General features: G+C 47.7%; 2 protein-coding genes and 1 long non-coding RNA gene across 3 annotated transcripts in view; 1 reads left to right on the forward strand and 2 right to left on the reverse strand.

Moving 5' to 3' along the window:
• The window catches only part of LOC140703811 (uncharacterized), a 41,546-nt gene extending 26,938 nt beyond the window's left edge, over positions 1 to 14,608 (forward strand). The window contains exon 5 of the mRNA XM_078387995.1: positions 10,020 to 14,608. Coding sequence (XP_078244121.1) covers positions 10,020 to 11,655 — 1,636 coding nt within the window. The 3' untranslated portion in view covers positions 11,656 to 14,608. The remainder of the gene's footprint in view (positions 1 to 10,019) is intronic.
• The window catches only part of LOC110070683 (uncharacterized), a 394,582-nt gene that overhangs the window by 295,473 nt on the left and 78,999 nt on the right, over positions 1 to 20,110 (reverse strand). The window lies entirely within an intron of this gene.
• On the reverse strand, positions 14,190 to 16,344 carry LOC144587438 (uncharacterized). Its single transcript, XR_013542596.1, has 2 exons — positions 16,029 to 16,344; positions 14,190 to 15,241 (listed from the first exon to the last, which is right to left on the reverse strand). It is a non-coding gene; the product is annotated as an uncharacterized LOC144587438 (long non-coding RNA).

A 20,110-nucleotide genomic window follows, 5' to 3' on the forward strand; every position in this document is an offset into this window, starting at 1 on the left:
TTTCTGGCAACAACGTCTCTCCAGGTAACTCTTTTTTTAAAACATATGTCTTGAACATACACAATGCAATAGTAATTCTCATTACTTAATCCCTCCTCCCACCCCACTCTCTGTCCCATTGCAGATGTGGGATATAAGAGCTTTGAGACATGCTGTTAAAATGTTCACATTTCAACCTGGCTCACAAATGTAAGACCCTCAGAGGCTGATATTAGCTTAGCTACTCATCAGTATCTATGAAAGATTCTCCCTCCTCAATAAATAACATTAACGAGGTGGGTGTGTAGATTTAATTCCTTTGGCTGCTATGAGGGTTCGTAAGTGTGGGCTGTCTTTTCCTCAATAAACGGACGAGGCTCTTGAGGTATATCAAACGGTAACGTATTTATTTCAACCTTTACATCATCAGTAATTATGCCCATGAAGGGGTTCAAGGACGTTTGGAGACCAAGGTTCGGCTTGGAAGGAGTCCACAAACTATGTACAAATGGGTTAGAGTTCTCTGGATTCCAAGGTCCTGTTGAAGGCGGCACAGGTTCTGGTCCAGGGTTCACTTCTTCGTCCAGGGATATTAAGGGTAGGGTCTCCTCGTCTCCACTCCAGCCGTCCCATGATGATCCTTCTCCTACTGTGAAGCCCCAGGGGCCGGGTAACCCCCCAGCTTCCTCAACTCGGCGATATGCCATTGGCGCTTACGCTCCAACTCTCTGGCAACCGCCTCACGCTCCTCTCGCAGTTTCCTGCGCCACTCTTTCGCCTCCGTCTCTCCCCAGTACGACGGGCGAGGTTTCAGCCCCAGTTGCCGTCGCCTCTCTGCCTCCTCATGGGGTACTCTAACCTGCTCCCATTTGTGGGTCCAGGGGTCCTCCATCCACACCCACTCCCAACCGCCTGGAATATCCCGGGTTTTCCCCCTTATATCCCCCATCCCTGCTTCTATCTCCTCCCCTCTTTTTCCCGCCTGAATCCGTCCCGTTTTGCGGGTAATCTTTAACCCTTTCACTTCCTCTTCTAGGTCCCGGGTATCTACCCCCTTGCTCAGGGTAAGGGTTCCGCCGCATTCTGCTCCCCAATCAGGGGTTTCCACTCCTTTCTCCTCCCGTCGCGGTGGGGATGGTGGGGGGGAAGTCTGGGTTTGGCTGCTATTCTTCGGGAGCAGCGGCACTCCAACCATGGCTTCCACTTTGGGAGCCTCACATACCCCCCCATCCGAGAGTGCCGCTCGCTCCTCCTCGCTCCGCGCCCACGGACCCTGCCGGGAAAAATAATCTACGTTAGAGTGTTCTTTACCCTTGCGATACTGGACAGTGAACGAATAGGGTTGCAAGGCTAGATACCACCGGGTGAGTCTGGGGTTAGTCTCCTTCATACGGTTCAACCATTGGAGGGGGGCGTGGTCTGTCACTAAGGTGAAGGGTGCCCCTTGGAGATAATATTTCAAGGCGTGAGTGGCCCACCTTATGGCTAACGCCTCTTTTTCTATAACTGCATACTTTTCCTCCCGAGGTTTTAACTTCCGGCTTAAATAGAGAATAGGATATTCGTTTCCCTCCCTCACTTGAGACGACACCGCTCCCAGACCCCGATCCGAGGCGTCGGTGAATAAGACAAAGGGGCAATTGAAATCTGGGGAGAATCTGATGGGTAGCTCGCAGATTATTCCTTTCAAGGTCTCAAAGGCCTTCTCCTGAGCTGGGCCCCATTTTACCTTAACCGAAGCCCCTTTTCTGGTAAGGTCGGTGAGAGGGGCAGCTATAGAAGCGAACTGGGGTATAAACTGCCTATAATAGCCGATCAGGCCCAAAACCTGCTGCACCTCCTTCTTGGTTCGGGGCCTATACCATTGGGAAATCTTCGTCACCTTCTCCTCCTGCGGTTGCACCTCCCCCTGGCCCACTTTGAAGCCCAGATACTCCACTTTATCCAAGCCGATTCGGCATTTTTTGGGATTAACGGTTAACCCGGCCTTTTTTAACTCATTAAGTACTCTCCTTAAGTGAGATAGGTGTTCCTCCCAACTGGCACTGAAAACAATGATGTCGTCTATGTATGCAGCAGCTCATTCCCTCTGAGATTCTAACAACCGATTCATAAGCCTCTGAAAGGTTGCGGCCGCCCCATGGAGCCCGAACGGCATCTTAACAAATTGGAAGAGCCCCTTGGGTGTACAGAAGGCTGTTTTCTCACGATCTTGAGCCCTCACGGGAATTTGCCAATATCCCTTAGTTAAATTAATTGAACTCAGGTATCGGGCGTTCCCCAATTTGTCTAGCAGGTCCCCCACCTTGGGCATGGGGTAAGCATCAAATTTGGAAACCGCATTGACCTTTCGAAAGTCCACACAGAACCTTAGAGACCCATCAGGTTTGGGTACAATGACAGGGAAGCTGCGCCAGGGGCCCTTGGCGGGTTCTATCACCCCAATGTTCAACATGTCTTCTACTTCTTTTTCCATCAGAGCCTTTACGTGATGGGGCCACGTCCTCCCGTTCTCCCTTACTACCACTCCAGGGTCGGTTTCAATGGTGTGTTCTACCAGATTCGTTTGGCCCGGGACCTTGGAAAACACCTGGGGAAATTCAGCTTTCAGGGAAAGGGCTTGCCCCCTTTGGGCGGGGTTCAGGAGTTTGCCCACAGTTATGTCTTCTTCTTCCCGCATCTCCCTGACCTCAGGTCCCAATTCCTCATCGGTTTCCCCATCGAAGAAGCATTCACGGTCTACCCACGCTTTTAGTAGATTCACGTGAAAAACCTGCTTTTTCCTTTTTCTATCTGGGGTTTCTACTTCGTAATCCACCTCACTAACCCGCCTTAACACTTCATCAGGTCCATGCCATTTAGCTAGGAATTTAGAAGTCTCGGTAGGCAACAACACCAATACTCTCTGCCCTCGCTCGAATTCCCTGGGCTTCACCTTTCTATCGTAACGCTCTTTCTGTTTCCCCTGTGTTTGGGCTAGATTTTCCTGGGCCACTTCCCAGGCTATCTTCAAATTGTTCCTCATCTCTACTATTTGCTGCAGGGCATTCCGTGATGCATCCTCTCCTTCCTCCCACTTTTCGCGGATTAGGTCCAATATTCCCCTTGGCTTCCTCCCGTACAACAATTCAAATGGCGAGAAACCCGTCGAGGATTGAGGGGCTTCTCGCACTGCAAACATTAGAGGGTTAACAAACATATGCCATTTTTTGGGATGTTCCATCGCCACCTCTCTCAACATTCCCTTCAGAGTCCGATTGAACCTTTCCACCAAGCCATTGGCCTGGGGATGGTAAATGGAAGTCCGGAGAGGTTTGACCCCTAACAGTTCCCACATTTGCTTGAACGTTAAACTCATGAAATTGGTCCCTTGGTCTGTTAGTACCTCCCTCGGAAATCCCACCCTCAAAAATACCCCTAAGAGCTCTTTAGCCAATATTTTCGCCGTGGTCGACCTCAACGGGAGAGCCTCCGGGTATCGTGTAGCGTAGTCAATGATCACCAACACGTATTGATGCCCCCCTTCAGATTTGGTCAGGGGCCCTACAATGTCCATAGCAATTCGATCAAATGGTCTATCCACTAACGGCATAGGTACCAGGCCTGCCCCTGGGCCTGTCTTGGGTTGCGTTAGTTGGCATTTTGGGCATGATTTACAGTATTCTTCGACGTGCTTCACCATGTCAGGCCAAAAAAACCTTTGGCGGATGCGGGCCAAAGTTTTCTGCGTGGCCAAATGCCCAGCCACTGGCAAATCGTGGGCCCAATGCATTACCCAGCTCCTCAAGTGATCCGGGACTACCAGGGTCGACTCCTCCCCCTGCTCCCCTTGGCGTACGTGGTACAGCAATCCCTGGCGCACCTCAAACCCTTCCCCATTCACCGGGGTCTCTCCCTCTGGGTTGGCTTTCTGGAAACAGGACTCCAGGGATGGATCATCTTGTTGCAGGCCCCTTACTTGATTTCTGGACAACTGCATTACTTCTCCTTCCCCTTCTCCCTCGCCTCTTTCACCAACCAATCCGTCTTCTGCTCGTCGTGCCAAATCCTCTAGGCCTGGCCAGTCCCTGCCCAACAGCATCTCACGGGTTAAGCCAGGGACAACTCCCACCTCCAGTGTTGCCTCCTGAGTTCCGATAGTCACGTTTGCCCTGGCCGTATCATATTCTTTGGCGTCCCCGTGGATGCACCTTACTACCACCGTCTCTCCTAATCTCGGTCCCTCTAGTTCTCGTACCAACGATCGGGTGCACCCAGTGTCTATTAAGGCCTTTTTCCTCTGGCCGCTGACCTCCGCTGTTACCACCCACCCGGGATGGAACTTCTCACCCACCTTAGCGGCGTTCGCGTATATGTTGGCCCATGCATATTCTTCCGCCGGGCAGAATTTCCGGATGTGGCCGAACTGGCCGCAGCCAAAGCAGGCGGTCATCTTTTCCTTCCCCTGGTTCCATGTGGGCGCTAGCTTGCTCTTTGCCGGGTCAGTCGTGATCGTCGGGTGAGGGATCCGCGACCCCGTTGTGTTCACATACTCGATGCGGTCGGGGCCTTGTTTTTTAGGAGTCGTCATCTGGTTCCCTCACGGAGCTCCTGTGATCGTTGCCTCCGCCATCTTGTCTTTGCTCCGGGGTTTCTCTCCCCCTGCTGCAGGGCGGTTTAACCATGGATCCTCTGCTCCTAGATAGTCTTCAAGTAACGTAACAGCGCCTTCTACCGACGTTGGCTTGTGTTTCACCACCCAGTTCCTGGGTCCGGGGCTAAGCGTTGATACTAATTGCTCCAGTATCATTAACTCCAGCACCTGTTCCGCCGTTTTTCCTTTCGGTTGCACCCACCTCGTGGCGTTCACTCTCATCTTTTGCGCCACCGTTCGTGGGTGTATTCCCGGCTTCAGTCGCAGCTCCCTAAATCGTCTTCGATAGGCTTCCTCATTCAGATTCAGCGTGTTAAGGATTGCCGTCTTGACCTTTTCGTAGTCTCCTGCGTCTTCTGGGTCTAACGTGTCCACTATTTCTTGGGGTAGGCCCGTCAGGTAGGGTGTCACGATGAGAGCCCACTGGTCCTTCGGCCATTGTGCCGAAACCGCCACCCGTTCAAATATGTTCAGGAATGCCGCCGGATCGTCTTGGGGACCCATCTTTTGGAGTTTGATTGGCGGCCGATGTGCGATAGCCCCTCTTCCTTCCGTTGCTGCTGCTTTAGTAGATAGCCCTATTTGTGTTTTACTTAATTGATCTATGATCAGTTTCTGCTGGTCCGCCAGTTGTCGCATCAGCGCCTCTTGGCCTTCTGTTATTTGTCGTATCCAGCCATCCGACTCTTGAGGGACTGACAGCCCCCCGCGTTGGGCGCCAATATGTGAGGGTTCGTAAGTGTGGGCTGTCTTTTCCTCAATAAACGGACGAGGCTCTTGAGGTATATCAAACGGTAACGTATTTATTTCAACCTTTACATCATCAGTAACTATGCCCATGAAGGGGTTCAAGGACGTTTGGAGACCAAGGTTCGGCTTGGAAGGAGTCCACAAACTATGTACAAATGGGTTAGAGTTCTCTGGATTCCAAGGTCCTGTTGAAGGCGGCACAGGTTCTGGTCCAGGGTTCACTTCTTCGTCCAGGGATATTAAGGGTAGGGTCTCCTCGTCTCCACTCCAGCCGTCCCATGATGATCCTTCTCCTACTGTGAAGCCCCAGGGGCCGGGTAACCCCCCAGCTTCCTCAACTCGGCGATATGCCATTGGCGCTTACGCTCCAACTCTCTGGCAACCGCCTCACGCTCCTCTCGCAGTTTCCTGCGCCACTCTTTCGCCTCCGTCTCTCCCCAGTACGACGGGCGAGGTTTCAGCCCCAGTTGCCGTCGCCTCTCTGCCTCCTCATGGGGTACTCTACCTGCTCCCATTTGTGGGTCCAGGGGTCCTCCATCCACACCCACTCCCAACCGCCTGGAATATCCCGGGTCTTCCCCCTTATATCCCCCATCCCTGCTTCTATCTCCTCCCCTCTTTTTCCCGCCTGAATCCGTCCCGTTTCGCGGGTAATCTTTAACCCTTTCACTTCCTCTTCTAGGTCCCGGGTATCTACCCCCTTGCTCAGGGTAAGGGTTCCGCTGCATTCTGCTCCCCAATCAGGGGTTTCCACTCCTTTCTCCTCCCGTCGCGGTGGGGATGGTGGGGGGGAAGTCTGGGTTTGGCTGCTATTCTTCGGGAGCAGCGGCACTCCAACCATGGCTTCCACTTTGGGAGCCTCACAGCTGCCTGAAGCTTCTTTGTTAATTTTTTCCTGTACTGCCATCTTCCCCCTTTCACTGTGTCTAGTTGATAATATACAGTGTTGTCCCTAGACGATTGCCTTGCAGGACAAGGAATTAGCTCATGATGTATTCTGCATATAAGTAAAATAAGCCGGGGGACAATATACAGCCTTGTCGTACTTCTTTCCCAATTATGACCCAATCAGTAGTTCCATGTTCAGTTCTAACTGTTGCTTCCTGTCCCATGTATAGATTTCTCAGGAGATAGATAAGGTGGTCAGGCACTCCCATTTCTTTAAGAACCTGCCATAGTTTGCTGTGGTGCACACAGTCAAAGGCTTTTGCGTAGCCAATGAAGCAGAAGTATATGTTTTTCTGGAACTCTCTGGCTTTCTCCATAATTCAGCGCATGTTAGCAATTTGGTCTCTAGTTCCTCTGCTTCTGTTAAAGGTAAAGGTAAAGGTTCCGTGGTCACAAGTCCAGTGCAACTTAGACACGGAATGCAGTTACCTTCACACCGTGGTGGTCCCTATTAATCTACTCGCATTTTTTACATGGTTTCGAACCGCTAGGTTGGCGGGAGCTGGGACAAGTGACGGGCGCTCACTCCGTCACGTGGATTCAATCTTGCGACTGCTTGGTCTTCTGACCCTGCAGCACAGGCTTCTGCGGTTTAGCCCACAGCACCACTACTGTGGGCTAAACCGCGTCCCTCCTGCTTCTGTTAGGTCCCTACAATTTTTTGTCCTTTATCATGTCCATCTTTGCCCAAAATATCTCCTTTAATATCTCCAATTTCTTGAACAGATCTCTGATTTTTCCTTTTCTATTAATTTCCTCTGTTTCTTTGCACTGTTCATTTAAGAAGGCCCTCCTGTCTCTCCTTGCTATTCTTTCGAAGTCAGCATTCAATTTTCTGTACCTTTCCCTATCTCCCTTGCATTTTGTTTCCCTTCTCTTCTCTGCTATTTGTAAGGCTTCGTTGGACAGCCACTTTACTTTCTTACATTTCCTTTTTAATGTTATGCAACAGCAGTTCAGTTCCGTGTTCATTCAACTGAATGAACACGGAACTGAACAAGCCCGACTTGTCCCCAAAAAATTCCTGAGTGCCAAATCAATCTAAACCCCTCCTCTTAACACCACGTCTCGTCCACATGTGGAGACCCCTGAGCTCCACTTGTCTGATGACACCCAGCTCTACATCTCCTTTTCTCCAATCACAGTGATGCTGTTCTGTCCCTTCAGCGCTGCCCGGAGGCTGTACTGCAATGGATGCAGGAGAATGGACTGAGGCTAAACCCGGACAAGACGGAGGTCCTGAGGATGGGTTGCCCTTCCATTGGTGGTTTGTGAAACTCCCTCTCTTTTGGGGGAGTGACTCTCACCGCGAAGAGTGAGGTTCGCAGCTTGGGGGTCCATCTGGATCTGGCGCTCATCATGGAAACCCAGGTGGCATCTGTGGTCCGCTCTGCCTATTTCCATCTGTGGCAGATTGCCCAGCTTCCTTATCTTGACGTTGGGGCGCTCACCACTCTGGTCCATGTGCTTGTAATCTCAAGATTAGAATACTTCAATGCGCTCTACATGGGACTACCTTTGAGATTGATGCGGAAGCTTCAAATGGTGCATAATGTGGCGGCCAGACTTCTGAGTGGGACAAGAAAATATCAGCATATTTCCCCCACTCTGGTTGCCTTGCATTGGCTGCCCATTCATTTCCGCATTGTTTTCAAAGCGTTAAAGATGATATAAAGCCCTAAATGGTTCAGGACCTCGATATCTAACATAACGCCTCCTTCCAGCTAGATCTACCCGAATCACTCATTCTAGCCAGGAAGGGTGGCTGAAGGGCCTAACGCAGAACGAGGTCCAGAGAGAAAGAACAAGAAACAGGGCCTTCTCAGCGGTGGCCCCTCGCCTTTGGAACAGTCTCCCTTTCGAGATCTGAGTGGCTCCTTCGCTGGGTGTTTTTAAGAGCAAACGTAAGACCTGGCTCTTTAGGCAGGCTTTCCCTCCTGTCATCACTTGAATTTTTTTCCTCCATCTTGAACTATATTACTATCGTTGTTTTTTATTTTATTATATTCTTTTTACTCCTTTTTTAATATTAGCTGCCAGAGTAGACTGCTCTAGATGGGGGGTATAAATTAAATAGATAGATAGATAGATAGATAGATAGATAGATAGATAGATAGATAGATAGATAGATAGATAGATAGATAGATAGATAGATAGATAGATAGATAGATAGATAGATAGATAGATAGATAGATAGAGATAGCTGGCCCTGTGCATTTAATAGGTAGCACTTCCAAGATCAAGACATTTGAGGTACAGTAGTATCTCATTTTATGTACACCTTGGTTTACATAATTTCTGGTTTACAAACGGAAATCAGTTCAAAATAATGCCTGTTTAAATGTCTTTTTCCCTGTTTCTTTCACTTTGTGAAGGAACTTTCCGTGTGCCTGGAGGTTTGTAGCACCACCACCATCACTATGGCAATCCACATTCTGGTTTATGTTTGTTTTTTTTTTTTTTTTGCATGATGTAATGTCCTGGAGGACACATTGGTTTCATAAACCGAGGTACTACTGTAATATGCAGTATTTAGAATTTGTAATACTGTATTTAATTCAGCTGAGGTCAAATACCTTCTGAATTTCAATGTTTAAATGTTTGCTTCTATTCTCACAGGTGTGGTTTTTCACATTCTTCCCTCCCCCCTTTCCATACACATTGGTTTAAGTACCTAACTCCGGAGCCAGAAGTTGGGAGTTCATTCTCTTCTAACTCTGCAGTTCTAAGATTATACTAACTATCTATTTCCTTGACCAATCTGCTTCCTATCCTGTTTTCAGAAATTCCTGATGATTCTCTACCCCTAATAGCATTTTATAAATTCTACATCCCATCCCTTTCGTGGACCTGTCCTGTCTCTTCGCCCTCTGACTAATAATCTCTGCAGACTTTGTCAGTTCCCGGCATCTACCACTAACTTCAGCTGCATTCATCTACTTTTACACTTGCTTTCCAACACTGTCCTTTCCCCCCGGTTATTCATTTTTGCTTTAAAAAATCCTTTAATTGAGTTATTTGTTTCCTCTTTAATCAACATTGAGAAGTTCCTTTCTAATTTAATGGAAACTTAAGTACAATCATTGGGTAGAATTTGAGAAGGAAAAAAGTTAATATATTTTGAATTCAATGTACTTACGTAGGTGTGGAAATGATCCTCCCTTCATGACTACTCCCTCCATATGGTCCCTCACTGAAGAGCCAATCCAACCTCAAACTTCCAGTCTGGCATCACCTCCTCCCTGCTTCTCTTCCCTCACCTTTTTGGCTTTTTTTCCTTCCTACTCTGTGACTCAGGCGGAGCCCGAACACATCATTCCTTATTCGTGCAGATTTTGGAAGTAATTGTTTCTCTTCTTTCTCTAATCTAAAAGATGATGATGAACAGGAGGAAAATTGCCAAGCAACGTCCGGAAAAACCTGGGCTGGAACTCACAATCAAGCAAGAAAACAAAGAATTGAAAATAGGAATGGGCAGGCATGGACTTTACATGAAAGGACTGATGCAGGAGAGAAACCACGTAAATGCATGTCACCTCAGTAGACATCAAGGAACAGATGCAGGGGACAAAATTTATCCATTTATGGAATGTGGAAAGAGCTTCAGTCAGAGTAGTAAACTTAGGTCACATCAAAGAACTCACATTGGGGAGAAACCACATAAATGCTTGGAATGTGGAAAGAGCTTCAGTCATCGTGGTCATCTTAGGTTACATCAAAGGACTCACACTGGGGAGAAGCCACATAAATGCATGGAATGTGGAAAGAGCTTCAGTCATAGTGGTCATCTTAGGTTACATCAAAGGACTCACACTGGGGAGAAGCCACATAAATGCATGGAATGTGGAAAGAGCTTTAGTCACAGTGGTGACCTTAGGAAACATGAAAGGACTCACACTGGGGAGAAACCACATAAATGCATGGAATGCGGAAAGAGCTTCAGTCGGAGTGGAAACCTTAGGTTACATCAAAGGACTCACACTGGGGAGAAGCCACATAAATGCATGGAATGTGGAAAGAGCTTCAGTCAGAGTGGTGTCCTTAGGTTACATCAGAGGACTCACACTGGGGAGAAACCACATAAATGCATGGAATGTGGAAAGAGCTTTAGTCACAGTGGTAACCTTAGGTTGCATCAAAGGACTCACACTGGGGAGAAGCCACATAAATGCATGGAATGTGGAAAGAGCTTTAGTCACAGTAGTAACCTTAGGTTACATGAAAGAACTCACACTGGGGAGAAGCCACATAAATGCATGGAATGTGGAAAGAGCTTTAGTTACAGTAGTAGCCTTAGGTCACATGAAAGAACTCATACTGGGGAGAAACCGTATAAATGCATGGAATGTGGAAAGAGCTTTAGTCAGAGTTGTCAAGTTAGGTCACATGAAAGAACTCACACTGGGGAGAAACCACATAAATGCATGGAATGCGGAAAGAGCTTCAGTCATCGTGGTCATCTTAGGTTACATCAAAGGACTCACACTGGGGAGAAGCCACATAAATGCATGGAATGTGGAAAGAGCTTCAGTAACCGTGGTGACCTTAGGAAACATGAAAGGACTCACACTGGGGAGAAACCACATAAATGCATGGAATGTGGAAAGAGCTTCAGTCATAGTGGTCATCTTAGGTTACATCAAAGGACTCACACTGGGGAGAAGCCACATAAATGCATGGAATGTGGAAAGAGCTTTAGTCACAGTGGTAACCTTAGGTTACATCAAAGGACTCACACTGGGGAGAAGCCACATAAATGCATGGAATGTGGAAAGAGCTTTAGTCACAGTGGTAACCTTAGGTTACATCAAAGGACTCACACTGGGGAGAAGCCACATAAATGCATGGAATGTGGAAAGAGCTTTAGTTACAGTAGTAGCCTTAGGTCACATGAAAGGACTCACACTGGGGAGAAACCACATAAATGCATGGAATGTGGAAAGAGCTTCAGTCATAGTGGTCATCTTAGGTTACATCAAAGGACTCACACTGGGGAGAAGCCACATAAATGCATGGAATGTGGAAAGAGCTTCAGTAACAGTGGTGACCTTAGGAAACATGAAAGGACTCACACTGGGGAGAAACCACATAAATGCATGGAATGTGGAAAGAGCTTCAGTCATAGTGGTCATCTTAGGTTACATCAAAGGACTCACACTGGGGAGAAGCCACATAAATGCATGGAATGTGGAAAGAGCTTTAGTCACAGTGGTGACCTTAGGAAACATGAAAGGACTCACACTGGGGAGAAACCACATAAATGCATGGAATGCGGAAAGAGCTTCAGTCGGAGTGGAAACCTTAGGTTACATCAAAGGACTCACACTGGGTCAGAGACCACATAAATGCATGGAATGAGGAAGAGCTTCAGTCGGAGTGGAAACCTTAGGTTACATCAAAGGACTCACACTGGGTCAGAGACCACATAAATGCATGGAATGAGGAAGAGCTTCAGTCGGAATGGAAACCTTAGGTTACATCAAAGGACTCACACTTGGGAGAAACCACATAATTGCATGGAATGTGGAAAGAGCTTCAGTGAGAGTGGTCACTTTAAATTACATCAAAGAACTCCCGCTGGGGAAAAACCACATAAATGTATGGAATGTGGAAAGAGCTTTAGTAACAATGGTCTCCTCAGGTAAAGGTTCCCCTTGACAATTTTGTCCAGTCGTATTCGACTATAGGGGGCGGTGCTCATCCCTGTTTCCCAGGCATATAGCCAGTATTTGTTGGAAGACAATCTTCCATGGCCACATGGCTAGTGGGACTTAGACACAGACTGCTGTTACCTTCCCACCGAGGTGGTCCCTATTTATCTACTCACATTTGCATGCTTTCGAACCGCTCGGATGGCTGGGGCTGGGACAAGCTCAGTCCATCACATGGATTCTATCTTACAGCTGAAGATCTACAGACTTTACAGCACAAAGGCTTCTGCGGTTTAACTCGCAGCAGCACCACGTCCCCGTGTCCTTAGGTCACATGAAAGAACTCACACTAGGGGGAAACTACATAAATACTTTGAATGTGGAAAGGGCTTTAGTCACAGTGATGTCCTTAGATTACATCAAAGGTTTCACACTCGGGAGAAACCGTAGAAATGCAGGGAATGTGGAAAGAGCTTTATTAGGAGCTCCTGATAATTAAATTAGGCATACAAGCTCATTCAGTTTTGTGCTGGTTTCCAGTGGAAAGATTAAGCAAACAAAAGCTGACTCAATGCAAAACAGAGAGAAAAAGAAAAAATTGAGTGCATTTTGAAGTGCCACTTGTGATGTGTTTCACTTCTATCGCTAATTAACAGATAGATAGCACAAAACAGACGTGGAACTTTTCGCTAAAAAAATGAGAATAAGCATATATTGTGCTATGGAAGCTTTTACAAAATTAGTGTTAAAAGAGAAAAGGATGATGTTCTAAGGCTAACTGATGAAAGAAAAGCAAGTACAGTGGGGTCTCGACTTATGAACGACCCTACTTGGGAACAATTCAACTTACGAACCCACCCTATAGGGGAAATAAGGACTCAACATACGAACTTCCCTCTAGTTATGAACAGGGAAAAAGTGCCCCCTCCCTCCTCTTAGAGGCTTCTGGAGGGGGGGGAAAGGTCAGAAACTTGAAAATAATTAAAAGATAGATACTTACCAGGCCATGGTAGCCCCCAAGCAGCAGGAAACAGATAAAATCCCACACCAGAATGGAGCCTGGAAGCCATTTTGTGCTTTCCTCTCCCCCCCCGCCCTCTTTTCTCCCCACCTATCAGCTAATCTGCTGGCTCTGAAGAGGCTTGGGGAGGCTTGCTCAGCACCTAAAAAGCCTGCCTGTGTGTCTTTGTGCTGAAAAAATCAGCACAACATGTTTTAAAACATGCTTTAAAATTTGCTTCGTTTCAGAAGTGCTTTGCAAACTGTTCCCTGCCTCCCCCCTCCTTTCCTTAACCTAAGGGGGAAAAGGAAAAATATCCCCCTCTAGTGGCAGAAGGCGGAATAGCAGCTTCCCATTAGTTTCTATGGACGGAAAAGAGCAGATACGGATTAAATGGTTTTCAATGTATTTCTATGGGAAATGCAAATTCGACCTACAAACTTTTCGACCTACAAACCACCTTCCAATACAGATTAAGTTCGTAAGTCAAGACCCCACTATAGTGAAGAGTGAGAAGCTGTCATTTGTTTTAGAAGGCTTTGTCCTCCTAAATAATAGTAATTGAATTTTAAAGAGGTTGTCAATGAATTTGTTTTACTTAATTTTTATAAACAAACATTATATATATGTATGTATGCATATGTGTGTGTGTGTGTGTATATATATATGTATGTGTGTATATATATATATATATGTATATGTATGTATATGTATGTATGTATGTTTATAAAAATTAAGTAAAACAAATTAAGTAAAACATATACACACACAGAGAGAGAATATTATTTATGAAGAACTAGGCACTTCTATGTTAGTTTATTGAAAGTACTGTAGTCTGCTTTGTAATGGCAGGGATTGTTGTAAAGTTTGGTTTTTCAAGCTCTTGTCTCTTCAGGCCCTGGACTGCACTGGGTCAGAGGTGACCAAATCCTTTGATCCTTAACATCTGAGTTTCTCAGACACTGGAAAATCTAAGCCTTGAGAAGATTTGTTTTTTCTGACTGATCCAGAATAAAGGAATATAAAAATTGGGAGAGATCTCACACAAAGTGTTATTAGAAAGGAATGGAGAAACAGATATTTGATTTCATGATGCTAGGTAAAAATTCCTTGGAAGAGCCGAAAGATAACAGTGTGGCAATGACAGCCACTAATGGATTTTACAAACGGCTGGGTGAGAACAAAATTATCTGTTTCTTAACAGCACACATATAGCCAAATAGTGCTCTTTTTTTACGTTGTATACATTTATTTTTAAATTTTAAATATTTTTGCATGTCTTTCATTGAAAATAATAAAGGTTTTTTTTATTTTTATCATTGTATTCGTAGGAAGTTTGAAGTGTTCTGACCATGTATTCTGTCTTTCCAGATTATGAGCACCAGTGTTTCAATGTGTTTGGATTTTAGATTCAAACACGCCTTAAATTTTCCCTATTATCCAAATTTAAGTTGCTGCGTCTTTTTACATGGTGCAAGGATGTATTTTAAGTGAGCCTGCAGTTTTTGCATACCTGCATGATGTTTGGATTTAAAGATCTCTACCGACAGTTTTCCTCACGCCTGTAAGAGTGCCTTACTTTTTTTTTCATTTAGTGTATTTAAGTATGGAATCTAAAATGATATAAATAAATGAATTTGTACAGAATTAACAAGTTCTGGAATTGCCTGTAATCACTGCAACAATGAAAAGACTTCCTATGAGATACCCAGATGAGCTTCAAACACCTTGTCACTGGCTGTCTATGTGACCGAGAAAGTCGAGCTGAACCCATCCTGACTGGAGTGCCATCCTTTCCTGAGAAGAGGAGGAAGAAGCCCATGGAGCCCCAGAGACATAACATATGACCTGTCAGAGAAGTGACACCTCCTTGGGGAGAACAGAAAGAGAGATGAGACGGGTCACAGAGAAAACCAGGAGGATGGAGATAGTTCTGGGTGAAGAATCAAAGGTTTAGGCCAATGAAGAGATGGGAGAGCCTGGAAATAAAGAGCCAGGGGTGTCTAAGATGGAAGTTACAGTGAGGGAAGCAGAAGGTCCATCAGAGGAAAGGATCGACTAGGTAAAGGAATATTAGGGTAGCAGCGGAGGTGCAGGAGAAAAAGAAAGGAATAAGACAGGAGGAGGGAAGAGAAATATATCTTGGGGAACCATCAAGGAGGGAGACAGTGGAAGCTGGAGAGGTAGAACGGCAAAAGAAGGAGAGGATATTACCACAAGGCTGGAAGTGGATATGAATGGAGAATCCCTGGACCAAACAGTGGGAGAACTTGATGATACCTCTGGAGAATGTTCGTTGTTCTCCTTAGGCGACCCATCCATTTCGGCGGGAATTACCAATGACTGAATCTTTATAACTTTAACATCAGGAACTTTATTTTTCTCCTACATCCACCAGCACATTCTTAAACGATAATAACGGTTCCAACATAGGCAACTGGCCATTCTCAACATCAATCAAACTTTGATTATAGTCCCACGGAGTTAATGGCGTGCCCCCCCCATAAGGTCCCTTGGGCGCCAGTTGAGGGGGTGGGAGGCTCCTCCTCGCACAGATCATCCCACAGCATGTCTTATCCACCCCCTCTAATCGGAAACCGAGCTGTCAAGTTCTCCCGTTTGCGCTGTAGTTCTGCCTCACGCGGTGTCACTATCACGTTCCACTCACGAGCTGCCACACTCTTAGGGATATCAGGGGGAATCGGAGGGTTGGGCAATAGTCCTCCCACCTTCAGGTTTGGGAAATCCTTTAAAAGTCCTTGATCTCGGACCTTCTCAAATGGCCTCCTTCGTTCTTCCCGCTTCTTTCTTTCATACTCCCTTACAACGGAACTACACCAAACCACTCCCTCCTCATCTTTATATTCCTCTCCCACCTTAACCTCCTGCTCCTCCCACTCTCCCTCAGCCAAGCACACTTCCAACTTCCCCTGCCCCTCTCCCCCTGTCAACTCCTTTCCCTTTTCATCTCCACTTTCACTGCTATCCCCCTGTTCTTTTCCTTTGTTACTGTCCTCCACTGTGATCTTTGCGGCCGGCTCACTTCGATCCTCTATACCTTCACAACCTCATGAGAGGCAGAAAGGAGACAGAGAGAAGACCGGAGAAACCCTCCTGTTGGGGAGAGAAAGAGGTTAGAAAGTAGAGGAGAAAGATCAGGGAGGAGAGAGGCATGCTTGCTGAATAGTGAAAGGGAGAGATGGACCAACCTCTCAGAGACGGCCTTTGGCAGGACCCCGGTAGGTCAGTTGTCTTCCAGTGGTGACAACATTGATGAACTGTAGAATCTCCTTGATGATGCTAGTGGTGCCCTTCAGAGGACCAGCCTGCCTCCCCCACCCTCAGCCCCACACCCAGCAAAGGCCTTCTGTGGGCCACAGCTGGGCAGAAAGTTTTCTCAAGATGCCCACACAGTTGGAGACCCCCTTCCCGTCAGATGGAGTGGGAAGAACAGGCACAACTTGACCACAAGATGCAGTGATTGCTTGTATGGTTGCATGGAAATAAATTCAGAGTGGTTTGGCGGCATCCACCCTCACCAGTCAGGATGGCGGTTAATGATTAGGTTGTAAACTGACCAATACCACTTGTTGTGGTATATGATCCACAGGCTAACACCCAGTTGCTTAGTATAGTAAATCCTGCTAGAGTATGACCACTGAATTAACTGTGATTTAGGGAATCAACTTCTTCATAAACTCTATTGATTGAAAGGCAGTTTCTCTTGGTGCCCTGCTACAATAAGTTGCATTTAGAGTAGGCTTGTCAGAGGAATTTTTGGATGAGCTGAATTACTGAATTCCTCAGGGATTCAAGGCGCCTCCTTGAGTGCACTTTACTACACTAAGGAACAGGATTTTGGACTGGGCGTGTAACCACCTGCCCGCCCTCCCTTCTGATGGGTTTCCCACTGGGGCTGGTGGCTGATTACTGCCTGGACCAAATGCGAGGGCCAGAAAGATGACCTTCATTCTGATCCACCTTCTGTGCTTTTCTGGTATTCCCATCCACAGAGCCATCCTGAATGTCCTAGCCCAGGATCCTGTTCCATTTACTTCAGACAGGTAATCATTTTCTCCGTTCAAGGTGTGTGTCCATTGCATGGCTTATGGCACATCCAGTTCTGCAACCAAGTGTACAAGAGACACCCCTCCCACGAGATACTGGCCTTCAACTTGCCTTCCTCCTCGTCCCTTCCAGGTTCTTACCAGGTTTCTCCACAGCTGGGTCAGGATCCCTGAGCAGGCTGTCGTGCTCCATGGTGCAAAGATATTAGTTGCACTCCTCAGGGTCAGACTCAATACTGAGCCAGGTGTGGAAGGTCCTGTCTGAGTTAGGAACCACATTCATGCAAAGAGTCTTGGCATCCAAGGCCCCTCCCTTCTTCCTCCACGTGGCATCAATTGCCTTGGGGTGGAAACCGTAAATGTGGCCGATGAGGAATTTTTTAAATGAGCAGCTACTAAAACTCGCCAACCCCTTCCCCTTCTCAGTTGAAATCCCACAGCAGGCCCTGAGGGAAAACTCATCTCTCCCTTTGTCCAGGTTTGGAGACCTTCCTGGAAGACGTCCAGTCTCAGGCCACCTGGACAGGAGCTGGATTCCATCCTGTCCCCTTTTGCGCAGGCCGGCTTTTGCTGCCTTTCAGAGCAGGGCCCCTAAATCAGGCAGGAGATGGCTGGGGTTGGAGGCGAGTTTATGGGGGCTTATTGAGTGAGGGCAAGATCCGGGAAGAGGGTCTGCTTTGCGTGATCTCCTTGTGATGACCTTCTAACCACTAGGACATTTTGGAAACCAATAGGGAGCCATCAGTCTTCAAGGGACAGCCCTAATAATAGGCCCTTCCTCCCTGCCCAGGGGGTACCGTTCTGCAGAGTCCAAATTTCAGTAGGAGAGGATCTGATCATGACAAGGGAAGGGACTCGTGATTCACTGTCTTCAGATCATCCTCGCTGGCGTGGCGTTGGACACCAGGTCTGCACGGTGATCTGCCCCACGCGTGGGCCTGGTGGAATGTAGAGACAGACCCACAATCGCTGACACATCCAGCAGCACCCGTGCCTCTTCATGCATGTGTGAAGTCTCAGGCATCTAAACACAACAGCGAAGGCCTGTTCCATAAGCTCTAGTATGCAGGTGTGCTGGATCACAGCGGGAGTGGTATGCCCCCATCGGTCCCATTCTGCCCCAGTGGCCCTGCATGAGGTAAACTGAGGAGGCAGAGGGCAGAGACCCTGCTGATATTGAGGGAGTTCCTGTGGAGGAAGGCACCACCCCTGCCCTGCCCTGATGCTGGATGGAGGAACCTGGGAAGGACACCTGGGGAACAAGGGCGGCTCTCCTTTCCTCTCCCACCCAGATCTCAGGTCAGCCTTTCCCTCTTCTGTCAGGTCTAATTGGACCCATCCGGCTTTTAACAGTCCCATGTGCAGATCAGAAGGTCAGCTGAGAGGGCTACCTCGAGTCTGTGGGCTGAGAGGAGGAGGAGGAGTTACAGACTGTCTTCCACCCGATATCATCACAACTGGCATAACCTCACTCACAAGGATATTGTCCAAAAGGGTATTGATCTAACTCTGGGAACCTGGATGTCTTTTCTCTTTTTTTAGCTAAAAGGACTAGCATTCTATCTTGAGGGTGAGGACAAAACCCTGCAGGTTAAACAGAAGAGGCTGGACAGCGGAGGTGGGGCACGGATTCCAACTAGAGGTCTGGGTCACACCGAGACGCCTGCAGGAAGGGCTGTACGACTCGCTACACGGGCTTGCGAGGAGCAGAAGGCTAAGACAGCTCTGGAGAACAGGTTGCCTCAGACTCTCTCCACCAGAGAGGGGAAACCTGACTGCGCTACACGGCAGGGGGGTTTGAGCACAGCCTCTTAGCCCATCCGCACAGATGAAAGAACCCAGTGCTCCTTCTCAGCCACCATATTTATTTTATTTATTTATTATTTATTTATTCAATTTCTACCCCGCTCCTCTAGACAACGTCTACTCGGGGCGGCTTAGAAACATTAAAAAACATTAAAACAATGTAGAAAAATAACTAACATAATAATTATAATTAATATTATCCAAGATGGCAACATTAAGAACCAGAAAAAAGGGGAAGGAACTTAGGTGACTGGGGGGAAGGCCTGTCTGAATAACCATGTTTTTAATTGGTTTTTGAACACACCCAGCGAGGGTGCCAGCCGAATTTCAGTGGGAGGTGTGTTCCACAGCCGAGGGGCAACTGCCGAGAAGGCCCGGTTTCTTGTTTTCTCCTTCCGGGCCTCCCTCGGCGTCAGTCCCCTCAGCCGTCCCTGCTGGCTATGTCGGGTGACTCGGGTAGATCTGGGTGGGAAGAGGCGATCTGCCAAATATTGAGGTCCCAAACCGTTTAGGGCTTTATATGTAATCATTAATACTTTGAAGTCAATGCGGAAACGAATAGGTAACCAGTGCAGCGCAGCCAGAGTGGGGGAGATGTGCTGATATTTTCTCACCCCACTAATAAGCCTGGCTGCTGCATTCTGGACCATCTGGAGTTTCCGCAAGAGCCTCAAAGGCAGCCCCATGTAGAGTGCGTTACAATGGTCTAGTCTCGAGATTACGAGTGCGTGGACTAGAGTAGTGAGGGCCCCCCGATCAAGATATGGCCGCAGCTGGGCAATCAGCCATAGATGAAAATAGGCAGAGCGGACCACGGACGCCACCTGGGTTTCCATGGTTAGCGCCGGGTCCAGATGTATCCCCAAGCTGCGGACCTCACTCTTTGCGGCAAGGGTCGTCCCTCCAAAAGAAAGGGAGTCACCTATGCCGCGGACGGGAGGGCCACCCACCCTCAAGACCTCCGTCTTGTCCGGGTTCAGCCTCAATCCATTTGACTGCATCCATTCCAGTACGGTGTCCAGGCAGCGCTGAAGGGACTGGACGGCATCCACTGAAGTTGGAGTAAAAGAGATGTAGAGCTGTGTGTCATCAGCGTACTGGTGACACGATGCCCCACACCCTCTGATGACCCCGCCCAGCGGCCTCATGAAGATGTTAAACAGCATTGGGGAGATGATCGACCCCTGTGGAACCCCACAATTGAGATTCCACGGGGCCGAGACATTCTCCCCAATCTGCACTCTCTGGGGGCGGTCCTCCAGGAAGGAGCGGAGCC

The sequence above is a fragment of the Pogona vitticeps genome, chromosome 2, assembly GCF_051106095.1.
Source record: "Pogona vitticeps strain Pit_001003342236 chromosome 2, PviZW2.1, whole genome shotgun sequence".
NCBI classification, from domain to species: domain Eukaryota; kingdom Metazoa; phylum Chordata; class Lepidosauria; order Squamata; family Agamidae; genus Pogona; species Pogona vitticeps.